The following is a 26,110-nucleotide window of genomic DNA, read 5'->3' on the forward strand; positions in this document are numbered from 1 at the left end:
AAAGTGGTCCTTGTGTTACTATGCTGAGGTAGTGATTAGGGTTGTGCCAGTTGGTTCAAGAACCGAATGGTTGAGGAGAGTAGCTGTGCTTGAACCTGGTGATATGGGACTTCAGGCTCCTGTACCCCCTGCTATGAGAAGATGTCGTAGTCTGGATGGTGGGGATCTTTTGATGGATGTTGCCTTTTCGAAGCAGTACCTGCTGTAGATACTCCTGATGGTGAGGAGCGATGTGCCAGTGATGTACTCCTCTCTGCAGCTACTGGGAATAATCTCTAATCCATCTGTACGTGGTAACCTTTCATGCTCTCAGCCCCGCTTTTCAAGGACATCCTGTAAACATAACCTTCTCCCTATTGATTCCAACTACGCTTCCTGCTACTTTGGGAAAGCAACAGACATAATCAAGGACCCCCCCACCACAGTCCCCCTCTCCCTTCCCCGGGTGGGCAGAAGATGCAGAACTTGGAGACGTGTGTGACCATTCTCAAAGGCAGCTTCAATCCTGCTCTTGTATAGACCTTTTGTACGGTAGAGAGGAAGACTTGATCTCCCAATCTACCTCGTTGTGGCCCTTGCACTTTATTTGTCTGCCTGCACTGCACTCTCTCTAACTGCATTTTGTTTTCTTTTTTCCACTGCACTGTATTTACATGTGGAATGTTCATCCTGGTTGGCTGCATTTCGATACACATGACAGTAATAAACCAGACTATTAATCTATTGTGGGGGAGTCTCAGACCAGAGGACACAGCCTCAGAATACCCCCCCCCACTTTAGAACAGAGATGAGGAGGCATTTCTTTAGCCAGAGGGTGGTGAATCTGTGGAATTCATCGCCACTGACAGCTGTGGAGGCCAAATTATTGTGTATATTTAAAGTGGAGATTGATAGGTTCTTGATTAGTATGGGCATCAAACGTTACAGGGAGAAAGCAGGACAACGGTGTCGGGAGGACTAATAAATCGGCCATGATGGGATGGCAGAGCAGTCTCTGGACTGAGTGGCCTAATTCTGCTCTTATATCTTATGATCTTATAGTACATTAATTTTCACTTACTCATGTACCAATAATATCCTGTCTTAAATCTATTCAAAGACTCTGCCTCCATCTCTGTTTGCTATTCACAAGGCTAATGATCTCTCTGGGAAAGTATTTCATCTCATCTCACCTCAGTGCAAAGTGAGGCCACTTATTTTTAAACAGTGATAACCTCGCTCCTTGTTCTAGATTGTCCCACGAGACCAACCATCCCCTGCAAACCCATCCTGTCAACACCCTTCATGGTCTAGTGTTTCAAATAAATCCCTCTCACTATTTTAAACATAAGGCGATGAAAGCCTGTCCAGTTCCTCAGAAGACAAATGACCCATCCCAGATCATTAAAAAAAAAGGCATTGGTTAGTCTTGCGAGACTATGGATCTGCGCCTGGAAAGTCTTCACTCTCCAGGGCGCAGGCCTGGGCAAGGTTGTATGGAAGACCAGCAGTTGCCCATGCTACAAGTCTCCCCTCTCCATGACACCAGTGTTGTCCAAGGGAAGAGCATTAGGACCCATACAGCTTGGCACCAGTGTCGTCACAGAGCAATGTGTGATTAAGTGCCTTGCTCAAGGACACAACACGCTTCCTCAGCTGGGGCTCGAACTCACGACCTTCAGATCGCTAGTCGAATTCCTTAACCACTTGGCCACGTGCCCACACAGGTCACTAGTTCAGTAATATCCTCTGATATCGTGGTCTCTAGGGGGCAGGGACACAGGGCTACCATTCGACCTGGTTCAAAGTAAACTTATTATCAAAATACACCATATACAACCCTGAGATTTGTTTTCTGGCAGGCATTCACAGTAATAGCAAGAAATACAATGAAGTTGAAAGGTCAAAGTAAATGTTATTATCAAAGTACATATATGTCACCATATATTACCCTGAGATTCATTTTCCTGTGGGCATACTCAGCAGATCTATAGAATAGCAGCTATAAAAGGATCAATGATAGATCAACCTGTGTCCAGAAGACAACAAACTGTGCAAATGCAAATATAAATAAATAGCAATAAATAAGGAGAGCATGAAATAATGAGATGAAGATGAAAGACCCCACCCAACAGGAAGGACAAGCAACCAGTGTACAAAGGACAACAAATGGTGTGAGTATGAAAGAGAAAGTAAGTAAATAAATAAATAAGCAGTACACAATGAGAACATGAGAGCAGGAGTCCTTGAAAGTGAGTCTATAGGTTCTGGGAACAGTTCAGTGATGGGGCAAGTGAAGTTACCTTGAACCCTTTGGTTCAAGAGCCTGGTGGCTGATGGACAATAACTGTTCCTGAACCTGGTGGGGTGAGTCCTGAGGCTTCTGCACCACCTTCCTGATGGCAACAGTGAGAAGAGAGCATTCTCTCTGGCTGGTAGGGGTCCCTGATGATGGATGCTGCTTTCCTGTGAGAATGCTCCATGTAGATGTGCTTAATGGTGGGGAGGGCCCAGGAAAGATCCTCTGAAATGATAACACCGAGGTATTCAAAGTTGCTGACCCTCTCCACTTCAAATCCCCCAAAGAGGACTTGCGCATAGACCTTCAGTTGCCTCCTCCTGAAGTCAATTATCGGCTCCTCGGTTTTGCTGGATTGAGTGAGAGGTTGTTGTGGTGGCACCACTCAGCCAGATTTTCAATCTCCCTCCTATCTGCTGATTCGTCACCACCCTTGATTTGGCCAAAAACAGTGGTGTCATTGGCAAACTTAAATATGGCGTTGGAGCTCTGCATAGCTTCACAGTCCTAAGTATAAAGTGAATAGAGCTGGGGGCTAATCACACAGCCTTGTGGTGCACTGGTGCTGATGGAGATTGTGGAGGAGATGTCGCCAATCCAAACTGACTGGGGTCTACAAGTGAGGAAACTGAGGATCCATTTGCACAAAGAAGTATTGTGGCCAAGGTCTTGAAGCTTATTGATTAGTTTTGAGGGGATGATAGTATTGAATGCCGAGCTGTAGCCAATGAAGAGCATCCTGATGTGTGTATCTTCACTGTCCAGATGTTCCAGGATTTGAATGAAAAGCCAGTGAAATGGCATCTGTTGTTGACCTGACGTGATGGTAGGCTAATTGGAGTGGATCCAAGTCAGTTCTCAGGCAGGAGTTGATATGTCTCAAAACACTTCTTCACAGTGGATGCAAGTGCTGCTGGATGATAGTCATTGAGGCAGGTTACCAAGTTCTTCTTAGGCACTGGTGTAATTGAAGCCTGCTTGAAGCAAGTTGTGGCAGTGCTTGGCTCTGTCTGTTGCATTCAGTTTTCCGCATTTTATCCTGCAGTATGTAATAACAGCTGCACCACAACTGGTAGAACTGAGGCTTCACAGCTCTGCTGACTCCGGTTCGATCCCTGATTCGACTGCTGGCTGTGTGGAGTTTGCAAGCTCTGTGATTGAGTGCATTTCACTTCTGGTGCTCTGGTTTCCTCCCACATCCCAAAGATGTGGTTGTGTAATCATCCTCTTTAAATTCCCCCTCATGTGTAGGTGAATGGGGGGGTTGATGGGAATGTAATGCGAATAAAGTGGGATTAGTGTAGCTGGGTGGTCAATGGTCAGCATGGACTCGATAGGCTGAATGGCCTTGTGGTGTGACTCTGTGATACCTCAGTTTTAGATCCTGTAGATGGTGTAACCTCACTGTGCTACTCTAATTCAATTTCTAGTCAGAGACATCTGCTCTAATATTTTTCTCTTCCGAGCTATGTCATTTCTAGTTTTATAAGAAGTGCAGATTTTTCTTCAACCTGTATTGGCCACTGTCTAACGACAGTGTTCAGATCCTCTGTGTAACATTCCTTGAATTTTCCGGTGAACTAGCTAAACTTGTGCTCCCTGTGATAGAATTACCAAGCATAACACAATCTATTACTCCTGACCCAACCGTAACCCTGCGTCTTCTGAGAGACCTGTCAGGTCTAATTGTCTAAAGGTCTCATGTTGCTCTTTGCCATCTCCAACATGATGCCGACTTTCTGTGCCCCTGAGGCGAGACCTTTGTTCGACTTCTGCTTTAAAAAAACAGCTGTAGGAGTGTACTTTCTCAGTACCGAGTCTGCATCTCGATCTGAACTGTCAGCCATCCTTCTGCTTCCGCCGATACTACCGGACCCACTGAGTTCATCCAGCAGTTTGTTTTAGAGCATAGAATAATATCCCAGTAAATAAATAATCTATGGCCAGCACAGTAGCATAGTGGTTAACACAATGCCTTACAGTACAGCGACGTGGGTTCAATTCCTGCCACTGTCTGTAAGGAGTTCGTACATTCTCCTCGTGACCACGTGGGTTTCCTCCTGGTGCTCTGGTTTCCTCCCACAGTCCAAAGACCTACCATGTAAATTGCCCTGTAATTAGGCTTGGATTAATCCGGGAGATTGCTGGGCGGGATGAAACCTACCAAATCTTGAAAGGACTAGGGAGGATGTGGAGAGGATGTTTCCTATGGTGGGGGTATTTAGAACTTGAGGGCACAGCCTCAAAATTGAGGGATGACCCTTTAGAACAGAGGTAAGGAGGAATTTTTTTAACCAGTGAGTGGTGAATCTGTAGAATGCTCTGCCACAGGCAGCAGTGGAGGCCAAGTCTGTGGGTATATTTAAGGCAGAAGTTGATCGTTTTCGGATTGGTCAGGGCATCAAAGATATGGCGAGAAGGCAGGTGTGTGGGGTTGAGTGTGATCTGGGATCAGCCATGATGGATTGGCGGAGCATGCTCAATGGGCTAAATGGCCTAATTCTTCTCCTATGTCTTAATGGTCTAAATGCTGGCTTTGCCAAGGATAACTGCATCCTGAAAAATGATTTAAAATTTTCTGTTGAGAGCACTGATATAAGTTGAGTTTATTTATCAAATGTCAGAGGTGTTTCTACAATCCTCACAAAGGAGCATTTAATTTACTACATGACTGGGTTAGCCTTGCCAAAAACTATTCATTTGGGTGATTATTCAACAGAGTATCGCTCATCGCCAGGATAATAAGTGACTTTAAGTTCTGGTCTTTGTAGATACCTTCATCTAGAGCATGGGTTCCCGATCTTTTTTATGTCATGGACCAACACCATTAAGCAAGGGATTTATGGACCCCAGTTTGGAAACCCTTGAGTTTTAGACTCATACAATATAGAGGCAGGCCATTTGGCCCAACTCTTCCAGGCCGACCAAGTTGCCTGTATTTGGCCCATATCCCACTGAATCTTTCCTATCCATGTCTTTCAAACCTTGTTGGGAGGTTAAGGCTCAGGTAACCAGTTCGACCTTGCGGATGGTTTAGTTGGAGGCAGTTGACTGTTCAAAGTGAGAGGTGCCCATCCCCCCCAGGACCCCTTGGCTGATTGCTGAAGCACACACAGGTGTACTGAAATGGGAAGACATCCCCAACATGCCCCCCCCCCCAAAATTGGTGGCATCCTTGGGATTGAGACTAGGCTGATAAGGCAACTGGTGTTAGGGAACCTCCCGAGATATTGGAAGCAAACCCTTTGACACTGGGAGGTGGGCTGGTGGATTCAGGTTGGCGAGGGAGGAGGTGGGGTTGATGAGGAATAGTTGGAAGAGGAGGGGAGACATGGGCTTCTGTGGAGGGATGTGGTGTTGGGAGTTGGGAGATGGACAGAGAGTGGTGGAGGGAGAGGCGATGAGGAGGGGGAATTGGAGGGAACAGAGTGATGGGTGGGAGAGGTCAGGAGTTTAGGCTATGGGAGGTGGGCGAGGTCAGAGTTGAGAGTGGGAGAGTCGGGGTGGTGCTGAATAGGAGGAGGGGGAATGGATGGAGGCTTGAAGGGGTAATGAGGAGAAGGGAGAGGAGCGAGAAGGATTTGGAGGGGGGTGGGGAGGGTCACTGGGAGGAAGGGAGCCGGATCCTGTCGGTAGATCGGGATCGAGTGTAACATTTCCCACTCGGGACTGCTGTGCTGTGACGTGAGGCGGCTTGGTAGGCTGGTAGGCGGGCCGGCCGGCCGCCGGGTGCTGACTCACACGTCAGTGGGACAGAGCTGCCGGCGAAGCGAGAGCCGAGGCTGTAAACGTGGCTGGGAGGCTGAAACAGGTTTAGAGAGCAGCGAGGGAGGAGCTGCTCCGGGGCAGGGGCAGGGGCTGTGGGTGATACACATATATACACACACACACACACGCATAGAGACATACACATACGCGCGCACACACACACATACACAGGCATAGAGACAGACATATACGCGAGCACATACACAGCGCACACACAGGCATGCAGACACGCACACAGACGTACAGGCACAGACACACACACAAACAGGAGGGTTAGAGAGAGAGGCAAATAGAGACAAGTATAAAGGGAGAGAGACACACAGACACACACACAGGCAGGAAGACAGTGGGAGAGGTACTTGCAGAGAAACACACAGATAAGGGAGAGGCAGAGACAGAGTTTCACGCAGACACGTGTGGTGTTGGTGAGATCTGTGAGAACAGAGGGTGATCAGTCGCTGAGAGACGAGCAGGACCGGGGAGGATCGGAGCCCCTGAGAGGGATCGGGAGGAGCACTGCCCTGGGCTGCGGTGACAGGGACCCCGTGGCGCTGGGGTCTGACCGAGGGTTGGGGGGCTGCAGGGAATGAAGCCGATGCAGAGGCTGCTGCAGCTGCCGGTGACAGCTGGCCTACTGAAGCCACTGTGCCCCGAGGAGAGCCGCAGCCCGGTGCTGAGTCCGGAGGGCGGACCGCAGACCTGGTACAGCGCGGTGCAGCCTGATGAGCTGAGGCTGCTGAGGAGCCCACCAGAGCCCGAGCACCAGGGCCAAGGCCAAGGCCAGCACCAGGACACGGTCGAAACAGGCTCTGCAATACCCTTCCGGTAGGGAGCACACTTAGGTGGGGGGGGGGTGTCCGTATGTGTTTTTCTTTTCCTCATTTCCTCCCTTCTTTCTCACCCCCTCTCTTCCCCCACCCTCTCTCTCCACCCTCACCCTCTCTCCCTCTCCTCCTTCCCTACCCCCTTTACCCCCACACTACCCCTCCCCCTCCCTTTCCCAAGGGACTAGCATAGTAGCTCTCGACTCAACACCACATGATATAAGAACAGAATTAGGCCATTTGGCCCATTGTATCTATTCTGCCATTCAACCATGACTTTTTTGCCACAAACTCTTACCTTCTCATAACCCTTAACCCTTTTACCAATCAATAACCTATCAATCCGTGCCCTAAATATACCCAGTGCCTTGGACTGCACAGCAATGAATTCCACAGATTCACCAACCTCTGGCTGTTCCTCCTCCTCCTCCTCTTTGTTCCAAAGGCTGTGCTCTTGTGTTCTGGGTTCACCTACATCCTCTTCTTCTTCACTATCCAGGCCTTTCAGTATCCGTCGGGTTTCAATGAGCCCCTCTCCCCCGGAATCAGTGTTTGGTTTCAGTGATGTGTGTGAGTCAGAGTGCCCCAAGTTCCTCTGTATCTTCTTGGACTCTGTGGAGTCAATGTTGGCTGTCAAGTGAAAGGGAATTGTCTTGTGACCCAGGGTTTAATGAGAACAGGGGAGAGAATGTCCTGAATGCCCAATCAAACTACCGCCTTAAACAGATTTCCTGTCCATTACCATAAGACCATAAAATATTGGAGCAAAATCAGGCCAATTGGCCCATCGAGTCTTCTCTGCCATTCCATCATGGCTGATTTATTATCCCTCTCAACCCCATTCTCCTGCTTTTTCCCTATAACCTTTGACACCCTTACTAATCCAGAATCTGTCAACCTCTGCCTTAAATATGCATAAAGACTTGGCTTGCACAGCCATCTGATTCCCCACCCTCTGGCTAAAGAAATTTTTCCTCATTTTTGTTCTAAATGGACTTCTCTCAATTCTGAGGCTGTGCCCTCTGGCACTAGATTCTCCCCACTATTGGGAACATCCTTTATACATCCACTCTATGCAGACCTTTCAATATTCAACAAGTTTCAATGCGATTCAGTCCCCCTCTCCTCCTCCTAAACTCCAATGAGTACAGTCCCTGAGTCGTCAAATGACCATGTTATGTTGCAGGGGCTTTGCTGTGTGTGAGTTGGCTGAGAGTGACAGTCTCCCAAGCAATTACTGAACTGTGAAGACCTAAGGGTTGGTGCAAGTTTCTTGGCCCACTGCTTCATGCCAACCAGCTGGATTGGTGGTGAAGCAGAGTGGAGCTGGGATCTCTGCCCTACTGTAGGGTCTCCACCTGATCCACCGGCCACCCCTCTGACTCCTCAGAGGCCACTCGGCCTGCCATCTTTCCCCAGCTGTTTGTTTATCGCTTGGGCTCTGTGTCACTGAGTAGGAGCAGGCGCTCTGAATGAACAGTGACTCGGCTGGACCACAGGCAGCCCAGTATGAAACCTGTTCCCCATCTCTGAGGGAATGCAGTGGATCTGGCCCGTGGAGTTTGCACAATATTCTACAGCAAATTAGTTAGTGGGTTTATGAGTGATAGCGTCATACATAGAAACAGGCCCTTTAGCCGAGTTTGCCCACGTTGACCAAGGTGTCTGGCCCATGGCCCTCTAAATCTTTCCTATAGATTTGTTAATCTGCGTGACGTTGTATATTTCAATGTACATATCATTAATTGTCGTTGCTCCTCACCACGCCCTGTGGCGCAGCTGGCGGCAACCTCACTGTTTCTTTAGCTTTTGTGTGTTTTTTACGAGGCCCAGCTCAACCCAGCATGGATGGGAAGCGTGCAAGGAGCTGGCCGGATTCGAACCCAGGACCACTCGCCTCGGAGTCCGGTGTAGATGCTACTACACCACCAGCCAGCACACGTGGTTATGAATAAATCTAAATCTATCCGTGTACCAGCTTGCATGCGCACGCAGGATCCCATGAGTATCAGCAAAATCAATTTCCTTTTGAACTCTTTGTTGATTGACTATCGAGCAGGAGTTGGGAACATGGAGAGCTCCATCATCTCAGCTGCAGATGATACGCTGAGGCTGCCTCATTAATTCTGTGTGTCTGCCTGATGTGATGGCATGGTGGCACAATCCCTATGTCATAGCTACCGAGACCAGGGTTCGATCCCAATCTCAGAGTGCTGTCTGTGTGGAGTTTGCATGTTCTCCCTGCAGACCCTTCTACAATCCCATTCTAACCTACTCTTTGCTGTTGGAAGATGGAAGCATCAAACACCCTGATCTCAGAGACACTGTGTCTTATTTATTCTTCCATCTTCCAGGGTCTGTCATTGCCAGTATTTATGGCCCACCTCTGATAACCCCATCAAGGAACATTATTTCTCAAGTCAACCATACTAGGAGGGATTGGAGGGCAATACAGACCACTCCACAGGGATAGCCGCCTTCCTCTCCCAAAGTACATCAGTGCTCCAGTCAAGCTTTGATGGGAATCTGTTGTATATCACAAACTCTACAGTAATTCCACAACTGCCGCTGTGGGATTTGAACTCTGGCACAGAGTTGTTGGCCCAGCCTCTGGATTCCTGATCCGGGAGTTTAACTCAGACATTGCCACCATTGCGGTGGAGTAGGGGCACTCGTGGCATGGGACTCTATTGGAGCATTGGGGAGTGGTTGGCCAGACATCGGGGCATCACGGTACCCCCCGCCCCTCTCTACATAGCTGCACAGTTGTTGCCAAGGTAATGGATCCTTTGAGAGCTGAGGAAGAGTGGGATAGGGGGGTGTAAGAGTCACAGTGTGGGGGTGAGGAAGCAGGGCCGCATCGACCCAGGCCAACACAGACCTGGGTGCTCGTTTCAGTCCGGGAGAGCTTACCCAGAGGAGAGCCGTTCTACTGGAAGCTGTTCTGCAGGAAGGAATACTGACTTTCTGAAGTGGTTTTGCTGGTGGTATTTACTTTGCACATAGTGAGTGTGGGGGTGAAGGCGTGCAGAGTGCCAAGGTCAGTGCGGGACTGATTCCCACAGTATCAGCACAGATTCTCAGTCAAAGGTCACATATCTTGCCCAAGACGGTTGTTTGTCAAGTCCAAAGTAAAATTCCTGGCTGTAGTTAGATAGACAAAGCTTCGGGTACTAACACAAAGGCAAAAGCATTGGGTGGAGACAGCGTTCGTAAGTCCTTTCAGCTCTTTGTTCTGTGCTAGCTGTGAGATTACTTTTCTTGCAGGCATTCACGGTGAGTGAGTGAGGCCTCTGTTGGTCAGGGTTGACCATGAATGTTGTGTCCGAGCTGTCTAAATACGCAAGCCAGGGTAGTTCAATATGGAGAGCACGTAGCGAGCTCCCCCCTCCACGCATCTGATGAACCCAAGGGAACAGCAGAGATGGACACAGTTTGGCACCAGCAGTGTCGCAGGAGTTGCCAGTCAGCTTTGAACTCAATGCAAGACTGCCTTAGGGACTCCAGCTCCGGATTTTTCTCCCAGGGTTTACTCCCGAAGCTTCCCCCTTGAGTAGGTATAGCCGCAAGGCAGTGGAGGTTTGAGATCAGAGTTTTCCCTCTCCTAGGTGAGCAGCCAACCGTGGCTGATGAGCCCCATCTGTTAAGGCGCCAGTAATGCACCTTTGCCCCTTCTTCTGTCAGTAGGACAGTTCCGCTGTTCTCGGTATCTATGCCACATGTGAAGGCCAGGAGCTACGCTTGGTTGTCAGAGGCCATTGAGAGCATTTAATAGGTAGTGGGAGCTTGTCCCCATTACCCCTCCTGGATATAACAACCTTAAGGAACCGAAGTAGAAGAAAGAAATACAATAACATCAATGAAAAACTACACACAAAGACTGACAAACAACCGATGTGCAAAAGAAGACAAACTTTGCAAATTCGAAAAAAACAATGGTGATGATAAATGATACTGGGACCATGACTTGTAGGGTTCTTGAAAGTGAGTCTACAGGCTGTGTTCAGGGATCAGCATGTGTTGTGGTGAGTGAGATTATCCACTCTGATTCTGGAGTCTGGTGGTTGAGGGATAATAACTGTCCCTGAACCTGGTGGTGTGGGACCTAAGGCTCCTGTGCCACCTTCGTGATGACAGCAGAGAGAAGGGAACATGGCCTGGATGGTGGGGGTCCTTGATGACGGATGCTGCTTCCTTGTAGTAGCACTCCTTGTAGATGTGCTCAATGGTGCAAAAGACTTTACCTGTGATGGACTGGGCTGTATCCATCATGTTTTGTAGGCTTTTCTGTTCTTGGGCACTGGTGTTTCCGTAGCAGGATGCAATACAGCCAGGCAGGATACTCACCACTGTAGATCTATAGAAGTTTGTCAGAGTTTTGGATGACATGCTGAATCTAGGCAAACTTATACTGTCATGCCTTCTTCGTAATGGCAGTTACATCCTGGCCCAAGGACAGGTCCTCTGAAATGATAACGCCAATGAAGATAAAGTTACTGATGCTCTCTTATCTCCAATCCCCTAATGAGAACTGGCTGATGGACCTCCGATTTTTGTCCTCCTGCAGTCAATAATCAGCCCTTTGGTTTTGATGGCGTTGAGTGAAAGGTTATTGTTGTGGCACCATTCAACCAGATTTTCAATCTCACTCCTATATTGCAATTTGTCACCAATAACAGTGGTGTCATCAGCAAACTTAAAATGGTATTGGAGCTGTGCTTAGACACACAGTCATAAATATCAAGTGAGTAGAGCAGGGGCTAAGCACAGAGCTTTGCGTTGATGGTGATTGTGGAAGAAATGTTGTCGTCAGTCCGAACTAAATCGGGTCTGCATGTGAAGAAATCGAGGATCCAGTTGCAGAAGGATATATTGAGGCCCTGGTCTTGGAGTTTAGTGATTAGTTTTGAGGTGATGGTAGTGTTGAATGTTGAGCTGTAGTCAATGAAGAACATTTTTCCCCTTATTTTCCATTTTATGGTTTTATTCCTTTTGAAAGTTGTTCTTCTGCCTGTCTATGGTGACCGACGTCCATCTCCCCCAGATCTTATTAAATGTCTTCTTGTTGCTGTCCTTTTCTTTCTACTAATGTCCTTAAACTTAGTGTGTCCTATGACTGACCTCCCTGCCCCCAAGAAACCAGCTCATTCACTCCGTCAAAATGGTTTGGTAATTTTCAGCACCTCCTTCGAATTTGGCCCTTCCCCTGACAGAGACTCCTGGTTTCTCCCCAAGGAACTTGAGACATGTGCAAACTAGACTGAACCATTCAGCCCTTTGCCATTGCTGTGTCATTCCACATCATGGCTCATTTACCCCACTGCCACTTTCTACACCAACCCCATAATATCCAAACCCCTCTCTCTAGCTTCAATATATTCAGAAAAACAGAGGAATCTAAAGACCTACTGCTCTGTGGGTGAAGAAAATCCTTCTCATCTCTGTCCTGTATGAAGGACCTCTAGTTGTTAGATGGCTCTCAACACCCTGGGCATTTTAACCCATATAGGCACGTAAAAAGGTTGACTGTTTCAATGAGATTGCTTTTCATTTTCCTAAACGTCAGCCCCATCCTAAGAGGACCTGTGGTGTGGATGTGGAGAGAACATCTCCATTAGTGGGAGAGCCTTGGGCGCAAGGGCTCAGGCTCAGGATAAAAGGAGGTCCAGTTAGAACGGAGATGAGGAGGAGTTTCTTCAGCCAGTGGGTAGTGATTGTGTGGAATTCAAATACCACAAATGGTCAAGTCATTGGGTGCATTTAAGATAGAGATAGACAGGTTCTTGATTGTTAAGGCGGTTGTGTTAGGGGCACAAGATGGGAGAATGGGGTTGAGAGCCATGATTGAGTGGTGGAACAGACAGTAGGGCAAGGGGCCGAATTCTGCTCCTATATCTTATAATAGCTCCTTGTAGATCAACCCCACCATCTCAGGAACCAGTCTGGTACTGTGGGACCTATCTAGACAGAATGAAGACAGCCGGGCTGGACCAAAGCTGGGCAGCAGTTCCTCACTTAATTTCAGGGCGTTGGCTTCCTTTCTGTGCTGGATCCGCAGTGGTGTACTGTCTTAGCTACCACTGACAATGAGGTGTTTGAGTGCTTGGCTCTGGTGTGCATCTTTCCATGGGTATCACATCCATTATTAATGTTTGGTGTTGGGTATCATGAACACTGCAGCGTTTCACACAGCTGTGTTACCTTTTTCCACTCCTTGGTATCTATAACAGTGAGATCAATTACAGATTCAGAAGTGGGGGTATGTACTGTCTGGCTGTTGAATAATGTTGACAGGGCAGACAAGGCTCTGTGCCAGTGACACCAGGTGACTCGAGGCCTGGGGGCCCCTCTCCACAGCGGCTATTTGCAATTTAATCTTAAATGCTTTGCAACAAGCTGAGGTGAGTGTGTGAGCTGGGTTCAGTAAACACCAGGGTAGTCAGCAATACCATGTTGTCCTGACTGGACCGAGCAGGACCCACTCTCAATCTCCAAGTTCAAGTTCAGTGTGATACCTCACTGCCTTCACCCAGCCCACTGCAGATTCGGAGACCTTGCATAATCGCAGGACTTTCTCTATTCACCCACATGGGCAGGGCAAGCGAGGGGGCATTGGGCAGTCTCAGTGTGGCTCCATGAAGGAGCTGAGTGAGGGTGAGGGTTGGAAGGGTTGGGGTCTGAGACTGATTGTTAAAGTGGAGGACCTGTGGCAACGGTTGCTAGGGGAGTTCAGGCAGATAGGCTCCTGGCGATTGGTGAGGGGAGCCCAGTGTCTGTGATTGGCTCTTGGCTGTGTGATTGGCAGTTGGAGCCCACGGGGTGGGGGAGGAGTGGTTTCTGCTGCATTGGTGGTCAGTAGAGATTCAAGTCAGTCATCAGATCGGTGATTGTGATGTTGGACAAGTGTCACAAACTTACAGAGGGGTGAGGAGTACAACCAATAAAAACATAAGAACTAGGAGCAGGAATCGTCCATCTGGCCCATCGAGCCTGCTCTGCCATTCAATAAGATGATGGCTGATCTGGCTATGGACTCCAACTTCATCTTAAATATATTTAATGAGATAGCCTCCACTGCTTCATTGGGCAGAGAATTCCACAGATTCATTAATCTCCATCCTAAATCTATTCCCATGAATCTTGAGGCGATGTCCCCTTGTTCACACCAGTGGAAACATTTTTCTGCCTACTATATCTTTCATAATCTTATATGCTTCTCTAAGATCTCTGCTCATTCTTCTGAAGTTTAGGAATGTGGTCCCAGCTGACTCAATCTCTTCTCTTAGGCTATAACCCTTTCATCTCCAGAATCAGCCCGGTAAACTGTCTACAAAGCCAGTATATCTTTCCTTAAGGACGGAGGCCAGGACTGCACGCAGAATTCCAGAAGCGGCCTCACCTGTGCTCTGTACAGTTGCAGTATAACCTCACTGCTTGAGAATATTCCTTGTCAATTCAAGTGCTTGCCCAGATGCTTCTTAACTGTCGTGTCAGTCTCTGCCTCCACTGCCTTGTCAGTGCGGTCTAGGTTACATCCACCCTCTGTGTGGAAGTTTCTTCCTCGGATCCCCTCCTCACTGCTATTGGACCTCAGAACCAGTTCCTCTTTCCTATCCCCTTCTTGCTGGTGCCACCTCACTCTCAGACTCTAAGCTCGACCTCTGTCAGTTACTCTGTTATTAGCACCTTAATTCTCTTTGCATGGCAGTCTGCACCACTCTGTCGTCACATTTATTGCTGGCATGTGTACTTGCGACACTGTAAGCTTCACACAAGTAAGGAATTTCATTGCACCCTTGTGCATTTAACAATAAACATCTGAATCTGGTATTCGATGCCTTCAACTGATACCCTCCAGTCTTGGGCATCTCTTACTTAATGTCTCCTCTCTCAATGGCCTTCATAATTTTCTGTACCTCCATCAAACACCGCCCCCGACCCCCACCAGCTTCCTCCATTACAAAGAAGACAAATCCACCATGTCTTCCAGCCTCCCACTGTAGGACTGAGAGGAGTGACGCTAAACCCTGGCCTCAATAAACATCTTCTTACAAGGCAAAGCTCGACTAGGATCTGGCAGTGAACTTTTTGGGCAACGTTCCTTCTGCAACCAAGCACTTATTTTCTGTCCTGTCAGGTTGACAGCAAAAACTAGAGGACGTTGGTTTAGGGTAAGAGGCTCAGAGAGGATGTGAAGAGGAGTTATTTTTACCCAAAGGATGGTTGGAATCTGCATTTGAATATGACAAGCATTTGAATCACTAAAGCGCTGGAACCAAAGGAGATAACTTCACTCAACATCGCTTGCCCCATCATTGAACTATTCCCACAACCTATGGATTCGCTGTCAAGGACTCTTCATCTCATGTTCTTGCTATTTATCATTTATTTATTTGTTATTTTTTTTTCCCTTTTTATATTTGTATGGTTTGTTGTCTTTTTCTCACTGGTTAGATAGATAGATAGACATACTTTATTGATCCCGAGGGAAATTGGGTCCACCTTGTTGGTTACGGTTTTTCATTGATCCTATTATGGTTCATGGATTTACTGAGTGTGTCCGCAAGAAAACAAATCTCAGGGTTGTATATGGTGCCGTGTATATACTTTGATAATAAATTAACTTTGAACTGTGGGTTGCTGTGGCACAGTTGATGGAGCTGCTGCCTCACAATGCCAGGCCCTGAGTTCAATCCTGTCCTCGGGTGCTGCTTGTATGGAGTGTACATGGTCTTCCTGTGACCGCGTGCATTCTCTCTGGTATCTCCAGTGCTTCTCACCCACGGATTCTTGTCCCTCCTGTCACCTTCCTGCTGAACTCCAGAAATCAGGTATCTAGCATTGGTGGGGAGATCCCTTTCCAAAGGTAGACCGTGCCCGTTCAGAAGAACAGCGGCAACTCTGTCCCTGATTGGAGGCCCTGCCGGAGTAGGGGAGGGACTGCATCAAGAGTGGAGGCTGTGTCTGATGTTCCAGCAGACGTTATTTGCCTGACCCCATGCCTGTCGAGGGTATGACTCACTGAGCTGATGTATCTGGCTCAGGCAGGATTGCAACAGGACGCTACTGCAGAGTGGTTTACGAAATGCAATAGCTGGTGGTGTCACACTGATATGATATCATGGGATTTTTATTTAATTTTTCAGCTGACTACCCTGAGTTATTCCTTTGGTTAGACAGTCTCTGACAGCTAGCTGATTTGCAGGTAATTGTTCTTGTCTACTAAATTTCATAGTGTGCCTGTAGTTCTGTTCTACCTCAAATGACCTAAAAATGGTATCGTTAACAGTGAAGAAAGTTATCAAAAATTACAGAGGCTCTTGATCAGCTGGTAATTGGGCCAAGGAATGGCAAATGTAGTTTAATTTGGAGAAGTACAAGGTGTTGGATTTTGGAAAGTCAAATCAAGGCTGGACTAGAGTAATGGGGCCCAGGAGAGTGTTATACAACAGAGGGACCAATAAGTACAAATACACAGTTCCTTGAAAGTGGAGTCACTTGTAGAGAAGGTGGTGAAGGAGGCTTTTGGCATGCCGGCCTGCACCAATCAAGGCGCTGAATATAGAGGTTGGAAGGTCATGTTGCAATTGTACAAGACGTCAGCATGGCTGCACTTGGAGTATAGTGTTCAGCTTTGATCACTGTGCTATAGGAAATGTGATTATACAGGAAATGGGGTAGAAAAAAAATGACAAGGATGTTACCAGGACTCGAGAAGCTGAGTTATAGGGAGAGGCTGAACAGGTTAGGACTTGATTGAAGCATAGGAGACTGAGAGGTGATCTTATAGAGGTGTATAAAATCATGAGGGGCATAGTTAGGGTGAATACATTCAATCTTTTTCCCAGGGTTAGGGAATTAGGAACCAGAGGGTATAGGTTTAAGATGAGGAGAAAGTTTTTATAGGAAGCTGAGGGGCAACTTTTATTTAACCTCACAGGATGGTCCGTATTTGGAATAAACTGGCAGAGGAAGTGGTTGAGGCAGGGTACACTGACAACTTGTAAAAGGCAGTTGGACAGATATATGGATAGGAAGGGCTTAGCGGGATACGGACTAAATGTTGGCAGAAGAGACTGACTTGGATGGGCATCTGAGCTAGTACAGTTCTGTTGGGCCGAAGGGCCTGTCTCTATGCTGTATGACTGAGATTGAGTGTCATCCCGGAGATGAAGGCTCAGTGCGCTCTGAGGCCAAAGGGGGATCTGTAGACTGCCACAGATGGGATTGATTGCATCAGGTGGGCAGGTAGAAAGCTCCTTCCGCTCCCCGTGAACATACCTCCAGCTTCTCGTTACCAGCCCAAGTTGTTCCTTTTCCAGGGATTCTCGTGAGTTTGTGAAGATGATACCGTTTTTGCACAGAGGCTTTGAGAACTGTTCCTCTGACCTTGCCCGTAATTCCTTGCTACAACGTCTGTTTGGGAGTGCGATGTGAGACGTATTATGACCCGCCTTTCAGAGCTATGGGGGTTGCCAGGGCAGGAGGACCCACTGATGTCGGTTCATTTACCTTGCCAGTGGAGTTGGTTGATTTTGTGGTGACACTTGGTGCCTCTCCACCGCCTCAAAGAGCCTGGGAAAGGTCTCAGAAATGTACAGGAGGTCAGCTCTCTGCAGTCTGGTTCATCTTGAAGTGCCAAGTCAAACAGCCAAAATGACGACAGTGAATTCCTTCGTCCACATTTGCTTTCTCAGAGGGCTGGCTCACGAGATTTGTGCCCCGTATCTAAGAAAGGATGTGTTGACTGTGGAGAGGATTCTGAGGAGGTTTACAGAAATGATCCCAGGAATGAAAGGCCCTGGGCCTGCGTTCGCTGGAGATTAGAAGAATGAGGAGGGAATATTGAAAGACCCAGATAGAGTGGACGTGCAGAGCATGTTTCTAGTCGTGGGAAGGTCTAGGACCAGAGGGCACAGCTTCAGAATAGAAAGATGTCCCTTTAGAGTAGAGATGAGGAATTTCTTTAGCCAGGGGTTGGTGAATCGATGCGGAATTTATTGCTACAGGCTGTGGATGCCAAGTCATTGGTATGGGTAAATTAGAGTTGATAGGTTCTTGATTAGTAAGAGTGTCAGAGATTATGCAACAAAGGCAGAGGTTGAAAGGGAAAATAAATCAGCCATGATCGAATGGTAGAACAGACTCAATGGACCAAATAGCCTAATACTGCTCCTATGTCTTATGGTCTGATATGGCAACTTTAAACAGTTTCCCAATGTGAAGCTTGTTTGAAGTGAAGTCAATACTGGAACAAGAGGGATTGGGGAAAGTGAGGGTGAGGGTCTGGGTTTCGTCTGCACCAGTTTGTTGGGACGTGTTTGTTTTAGGGCTGTGTTGTTCTCTGGGAGGGGTTAAAAATATTGCCTTTCCCCTACCCTTACACACTGGGACGTCTAACCCATCCTACCTCCTGCCTTTTCACATATACATAATACCATACAGAAACCAAAATGCGACTGTGGGACACCTGTGTTGAGTTGGGGAAATATGAAACGAGGCAGTGTAAGATTCCAGGGTGACCCTGGGTGGGGGGTAAGACCAGCTATCCGGCCTTGCCCAGCTCGTAGGAGGCACTCCTTCCCATTAGGAGGATCTGCGTTTTCTAGCCCCCACCCGAGTGAGGGCTGTGACCTGAAGGCCAAGGAGTGTTTATGAGTGAGCACATCCGCCGATGTGCGCTTGGGGTCGGGCTGCGATTTCCTTCCCTGCAGATGGAGTGTGGTTTACGTGGTGTGGTTGTGATGGTAGGTGACCCCTCTGCGAGGCCGAGCAGTTTCAGGGAAACTAATTTGGGTTTCACTGTCCCCAGACACGATGACCTGAAGGAGATGCTGGACAGCAATAAGGACTCGCTGAAGCTGGAGGCGATGAAGAGGATTGTAGCGGTGAGTTTGAGGCATCAATAATCAATCTTTATGCTACTTATTTGGCCATAACCAATGGCTAAAAATGGTGCAATTTACTGAGCGCCACACCCTAGTTCCGAGGATTCACTCCCTATTCAATTCTGAATGGATGGATCCTTCTTCCCAGAACTGTGACCTCTGATTTCAGGCTCCCCAGACAAGACAATCACTAACACCACATCTATTGTCTGGAGCCTCAAGACATTTGTACCCTACCAGTGAAATGACCTCTCATTTTTCTTTAATGGAAAAAGTGTACGAGAGGTCTGTTCTGTATAATATATCCTCATGGGTCCAACCTGGTGAACGTTTGCTGCTTTCTTCCTTCACAAGGACACTCAGTGCTACTTTATTAGGTATCTCCTGTACTTAATAAATTGCCCACCGAGTGTTTGCTTGTGGTCATCTGCTGCCATAACCCATCTACTTCAAGGTTCAATGTGTTGTGCATTTAGAGACGATCTCTGCACACCACTTGTAATGCATGGTTATTTGAGTTATTGCCACCTTCCTGTCAGCTTAAACTATCTGGCCGTTCTCCTCTGACCTCTCTCATTAACAAGGAGTTTTCACCCACAGAACTGCCACTCACTGGATGTTATTTTTTGTTTTACCGTAAACTCTGTTCTCTGTAAACCTTCTGTATAAGAAAACCGGGTCTGACTTGCGGAGGGCTATTTCAAGAGCAAAGGAACTATTCTGAACAAGGTTGAGGCGAGATTGGATGCACGATAACTCTGGCAGGGTTGACAGGACATTACTTCCTACAAAGCAAAATCCAATGGCACAAATGGCAGTGATGCTTCACTACCAAGTGAGCTCAAAGCCTTTTATGCACGCTTTGAGAGGGAGAATAAAACCACAGTTATGAGGATCCCTGCACCACCCAGTGACCCTGTGACCTCTGTTTCGGAGGCCGACATCAGACTGTCAGGTGAACCCTTGCAAGGCGGCAGGGCCCGATGGAGTACCTGGTAAGGCTCTGAAAACCTGTGCTAATCAACTGGCGGGGGCATTCAAGGACATTCTCAATCTCTCATTGCTACGGCCGGAAGTTCCCACCTGCTTCAACAGGGCAACAATTATACCAGTGCCCAAGAAGAGCAGTGTGAGCTGCCTTAACAACTAGCGTCCAGTAGCACTCACATCTGTGATGATATGCTTTAAGAGGTTGGTCATGGCTAGAATCAACACCTGCCTCTGAAGGACCTGGACTCACTGCAATGGCCATCATAGGTCTACAGCAGATGCGATCTCAATGGCTCTCCACGTGGCCTTGGATCACCTGGCCAATGCAAGTACCTATGTCAGGATGCGGTTTATTGACTATAGCTCAGCATTTAACACCATTATTCCTACAGTCCTGATCGGAAAGCTGCAGAACCTAGGCCTGTAAACCGGAAGACCAGAACCTGTGTGGATTGGAAATACTCCACCTTGCTGACTATCAATACCGGTGCACCACAAGGGTGTGTGCTTAGCCCACTGCTCCACTCTCTCTATGCCCACGACTGTGGCGCTAGGAACAGCTCAAATGTCATCTATGCATTTGCTAATGATACAGCCATTGTTGGCAGAATTTCAGATGGTGATGAAAGGGTGCACAGGAGCGAGATATACGAACTCAACATCAGCAAGACCGAAGAGCTGATTGTGGACTTTAGAAAGGGTAAGACGGGGGAACACAAACCAATCCTCACAGACGGATCCGAAGTGGAGAGTGTGAGCAATTTCAAGTACCTGGGATCTAACTTGGACATTACACATTGATGCAGCTATAAAGAAGGCGAGATAGCGGCTATATTTCATTATGAGTTTGAGGAGATTTGGTTTGTCAACTTGAACGCTCGAAAACTTCTATAAGTGTACTGTGGAGAGCATTCTGACTGGCTGCATCACTATCTGGTATGGCGGTGGGGGGGGGCACTACTACATAAGATCAAGGTCAGTTGCAGGTATTTGTAAAATTAGTCAGCTCTATCATGGGTACTAGCCTCCGAAGTATCCAAGACATCTTCAAGGAGCGGTGCATTAGGAAGGCGGTGTTTATCATTAAGGATCCCCACCACTTAAGACTCATCCTCTTCACACTGTTACCATTGGGAAGGAGGTACAGAAGATTGAAGGCACACATTCAGCGATTCAGGAGCAGCTGCTCCTCTGCCATCCGATTTCTAAATGGATATTGAACCCATGAACACGATCTCACTACTTTTTAAAAATGTCTTTCTTGCACAACTTATTTTTAACTTAACTATTTGATAGACATATACTTAATGTAACTGTTTTTTTCTCTATATTTGTTTATCACATATTTCATTGTGCTGCTGCTGTAAAATTAATGAATTTCACAACATACGCCGCTGATATTAAATCGGATTCAGACTGTTGTGTGTGAAAATATAGATTAAATATAGATTATGAAGACATGCAGCCCTCTTTTATTGTCATTTAGTAATGCATGCATCAAGAAATGATATAATATTTCCTCTGGTGTATATCACAAAACACAGGCCATACCAAGACTGAAAAAACTAACAAAACCACATAATTATAACATATAGTTACAACAGTGCAACAATACCATAACTTGATGAAAAAGTCCATGAGCACAGTAAAAAGTTCAAAGTCTTTCAAATGTCCCACGTCTCACGCAGACGGGAGAAGGAAGAAAAACTCTTCCTGCCATACCCGACCACAGTCGAACTCTGAGTCATCCAAAAACTTCAAGCTTCCAATCAGCTCTCCGACACCGAGTACTGAGCACCATCTCTGTCCGAGCGATTCGACCTCAATCTCAGTCGCCAACAGCAGGCAAAGCCGGGGATTTTGAGGCCTTCCCTCCAGAAGATTCCCGACCACGCAGTAACAACAGTAGTGAACTGGCGTTTCAGAAATTTTTCCAGATGTTCCTCTGTGCTTTCACGTCTGTCTCCATCAAATCAGAATTGTCCACGGCCCCTATTTAACGGATACGATATAATTTTTCACTGGAGGGCTGCGCACGCGTGGCGCGCTGCTGTCTCTCCTCCCGCCAGGAGATCAGCAGTTCCTGAAATATTCAAACCACCCTGTCTGGCACCAACAATGATTCAAGCGTCTAAGTCACTTAGATCCCAGTAAGTCACTCAGATCCCATTTCTTCCCAATTGTGAGGTTTGGTCTAAACAACAACTGAACCTTTTGACCATGTTTGCATGTTTTATATATAGAGTTGCAGGCTCAAAATTGGCTGATTAGATATTTGCATTAGTGAGCAGGTGTCACTACAAATGAACGGTTTTGGTCTCCTTACACTAGACCAGATAAATCCATAACCGAAGCTTTTTCTTTTCGTTTTGACCCTCCGTCCGCACTGAAATGGCGTTTTCCTCCCCCAAAAACGGAGCTTTTCTAGAACACTCTCCAGAGTATTTAAATCTGAAAACGCCTGTTGGGTGTTGTCGTGTGTACGGGGTAACCGGCTAATTTTAAAACCGCTGTCATGACGTGCCGGAACAAATGATGGCGACAGCGCGGCATTTCATTGTTTTCTTGAACGCAGCCTCCAACACCACAACGATATCTGACAATAGATGTGTAACAGCCTAATGTAACATTGTATGGAAATACAACAGAACACTGATGCAGACATGTTTTATACATTTAACAAGGTGCTTTATTAATGTATTGCTTCTGCAAACATTCAATAGATGCAATTGTCACTTTTGTTCAGTAACTCATTTTATTGCACGTGTTAAATACAGCAAAATAATACACAAAGACATGGCAAAAGTAAAGGCAAACAAATGAGGTAACAGCAAATTTCTCTTTTGCCCAGTAACAATCCTTATTGCATTTAGTTGTAGCTGTCGTCCCCTTTCATCGGTTTAGAGACTAAGGCTATAGGAAATGTTTCCAGGGTGACCCCTCTGTGGAAGTGGGGAAGATGTTGGTGGGGCCATCCAGGGGGTCTGTGTGTCTGTATGTGTAGCTATTGTAAATATCGCTATGATTGTATGTTCTAGTAGTAATTGTTTGGCGACAATAAAGTATAAAATATTCACAAGGAATTCTGCAGATGCTGGAAATTAAAGATCCAAAAAAAATTTATTGTCATTCTAACCGTACATCAGCTCTGCAGGGCAGAATGAGACAGCGTTTTCCAGGAGCAGTGCAATCGTAACATAACAAACGCACATCAACACATAACAAGCAACACACATCAAAGTTGCTGGTGAACGCAGCAGGCCAGGCAGCATCTATAAGAAGAGGTACAGTTGACGTTTCGGGCCGAGACCCTTCATCAGGATGTAGTGGCTGTGAGGCTGGTATTGTGGCGGTGCAAAGTACTGAGGGGGGAGGAGCCATCATATTCCTCATCATTGCAAATTCCTCTGCAACAGAGCTAGTCAGTTTTTCAATGTTCGTCGTCAGCCGGGTCATACTGTCCGTGAACTCCCTGTCGGTTGCCTCCATACGCTCCAATATTTGTTTTTTTAGTTTTAAGCCCTCCTGCACGAGAGCCAACAGCTGTCCGTCGTTGGCAATTTCCTTTTAAGTTTTTCTAGTCTGTAACTGGACCAACATGCACCAAGTATACAGTTTCCTCTTCGCTTGTTTTCTGTGTGTCCTGCGCATGCCCAGTAGGAGGAGATTCACCCAAATACCCGTTTTAAAGTGGACGGAGGTATTTTCAAAATTATCCGGTCTAGTGTGTTTAGGAGGTCAGTTGTTGTTCAGAGTGAACATCAGAATGGGGAAGAAATGAGATCTCAGTGACTTTGACTGTGGAGTGGTTGTTGGTGCCAGATTGGGGGTCGGGTGGGGGGGTTGAGTATCTCAGAAACTGCAGATTTCTCGGGATTTTCACACACAAAAGTCTAGAGCTTACAGAGGATGGTGAGGAACAACAGAAAACATCCAGTGAGTGGCAGTTCTGTGGGCGAAAATGCTTTGTTAGTGAGAGAGGTCAGACTGGTTCAAGCTGACAGGAAGGAGACGGTACACAAATAACCACACGTTGCCACAGTGGTGTGCAGAAGAACATCTCTGAATGCATGACTTGTCTAACCTTGAAATGGATGAGCTACACCAGCAGAAGACCACAAGCACTGGTGGCTTTACAGGAGGCACCCAATAAAGTGATGATTGTATATGTTTGGAGGAAGTTAACAGTTCACCAGATTTAATTGTGAAATGACTATCTTGTTGTGTAAGAGAAGACTGAGCAAGTGGGGTCCATAACCTCTAGTCTGGTGGAACAGGGAGTGATCTCAGAAAAACGGATCAGATTCTGAGGTTTGTTTGGAGCCTGCAGTGGGGATGTTTCCCTCCCTGGACTGACAAAAGAATCATAAGGGAAATAACCCTGGAATAAAAGGTCTCTAAGGATGGAAATGAGGAGGACTTTTTTTCTCTCATAGGTACTTTTTGCTCCTTGGGTTATTGGAGGTGGAGTATTCAAGGTACAACAGACAGATTCTTGGTCCAAGGGGAAGCCAAGGGTTAATGGGCAAAAAGGAGCAAAATTGTTCATGGTCTGAGTGAATGGGGCAGCAGACTTGAGGGGCTGAATGGCCTTTTGGACTGGTACACTGCTGTGCCCTGAGTTATTATCTTGGTGATGACTGGAATCATCACTCACCCCCTCACTCCTCACCTACTCCTTGCTCCCTCTCCCTCACTCCTCACTCACTCCCTCCCCCTCGTTCCTCACCCACTCCCTCCCCCTCGTTCCTCACCCACTCCCTCCCCCTCGTTCCTCACCCACTCCACACCCCCTCGTTCCTCACCCACTCCACACCCCCTCGTTCCTCACCCACTCCACACCCCCTCGTTCCTCACTCCTCCTCCCTCACTCTGTCCCCTTATTCCCCTTTCCCACTCCCCTTGCCCCTCACCCCCCTCCCCCCTCACTCATACCCCACCCTGTCACACCCCGCCCCTCTGCGCCCGCTCCCTCCCCTCCCGCTCCCTCCCTCCCCTGCCCCCCTCCTCGCCTCCCACCCCCACCCCTCCTCGCCTCCCTCCTCCTCCCCGCCCTGCTCCCTCCCTCCCTTCCGCCCCTGCCTCGCCCCGCTCCTTCCCCACCCCATCCTCTCCCACTCCCTCCTCCACCCCTCCGCACCCGCTCCCCTACTCTTCCCCTACACCCCACCCACCCGGATCCACCATTGTTCCTGTCACCTACCCACGCCCTGCATTCTCCTTCACCCACCCACACCCCTCTCGCTCATGCCACTCAGAATTTCTCCACCCTACCCTATCTTACCCACACTGCACCCCCCCCCCCCACCACTGATTCTACCTCGTGTGTATCATGCCAAGAAGCTGGGCCACCCGAGACTGAGCCCCTCACAGATTCTGTGAGGTGGAGATCACTCCCTGCGGGAAGTTGGTCTCTGGTCAGGGGCCTATTTCAGGACCTAGCTGCTGTCAGCAGAGAGAGAACAGAGAGCTGTTAAATATTTATTAAGGTGTGAATGGCAGCCTCAGGCCTATCTGCTCTGAATTATTCACACTGTTATTGACTGCTTTATTTATTTACCAGCTCACATCTGCCTCGTTAAGCAAAAAAACATCAGGGTTCTCTAGCTTTGTGTCTGCCCAGTGAGGTGTTGTCTTTGGTGTCATAATGAAGTGAGAAATATTAATACCAGTAAAATACAGTAGAGAAGCAGGCTTTTCGGCCTCACTGTCCAGGCTGACTGATGCCTCTGTGTACCCTCACGTTATTTGTCAGCATTAGGCCGGTATTTCCCCCACACCTTTCCTCTCCAAATTCCATATAGCCATTAGAATTGTACCTGTCTCCACTGCCTCCTCGACAAGCACCACCATCTGTTTTTTAAAAACGTACTCTTCGAGGCTCCTCTGAATGTCTCCACCCTCTGTGTACTTATCCGACTACTTATGAGATACTCTTCTACCTGCTTCAAGTTGTATCTTAGAGAAAATACACAAAATGTGGAAGAAGCAATAACTTTTACCACATTTTTGAATTCTGCAGATATCGTGTTTCTTTTATTAGCATTTCGCTGTTAAGTTTTTTTCCCCCCAAGATTATCTATTTTCAAGGGGCGGAGATAATCTTAGGGAAAAAAAAACTGCCAGGTGACAAAGTGCTAAATCTCTCGAAGTGAGTTCCTCCCTAGCCTCCTTAAGTCCAATGAGGTTGTACTGTTGAGTTTAATGTGATGTGACTGTCGCCTTGCCTTGCTGGCAAAAGGCACTGTAACCACACAGTCACTGAGAGCAGAAATAGAAGCAGGGGTTTCTGTTCTGCCCCTCCCACTTAGTGAGATCACCGCACCATCCACTCCGTCTGCCATGTTGTTGCCCAAGCACTC

At 47.4% G+C, this 26,110-nt stretch overlaps 1 protein-coding gene across 7 annotated transcripts in view; it reads left to right on the forward strand.

Annotated features, from left to right (window-relative positions):
• LOC140211985 (AP-3 complex subunit beta-2) overlaps positions 1-26,110 on the forward strand; it is a 168,041-nt gene that overhangs the window by 31,045 nt on the left and 110,886 nt on the right. For 4 of the 7 annotated variants that reach the window (XM_072282298.1, XM_072282299.1, XM_072282300.1 and 1 more), the window contains exon 2: positions 18,683-18,758. In XM_072282298.1, coding sequence (XP_072138399.1) covers positions 18,683-18,758 — 76 coding nt within the window. Of the gene's footprint in view, positions 1-6,049; positions 6,872-18,682; positions 18,759-26,110 lie in introns of those variants that run through there. The other 3 variants (XM_072282295.1, XM_072282296.1, XM_072282297.1) reach the window with 1 other exon arrangement.

The sequence above is a fragment of the Mobula birostris genome, chromosome 18 (genome assembly GCF_030028105.1).
Source record: "Mobula birostris isolate sMobBir1 chromosome 18, sMobBir1.hap1, whole genome shotgun sequence".
Classification (NCBI taxonomy): domain Eukaryota; kingdom Metazoa; phylum Chordata; class Chondrichthyes; order Myliobatiformes; family Myliobatidae; genus Mobula; species Mobula birostris.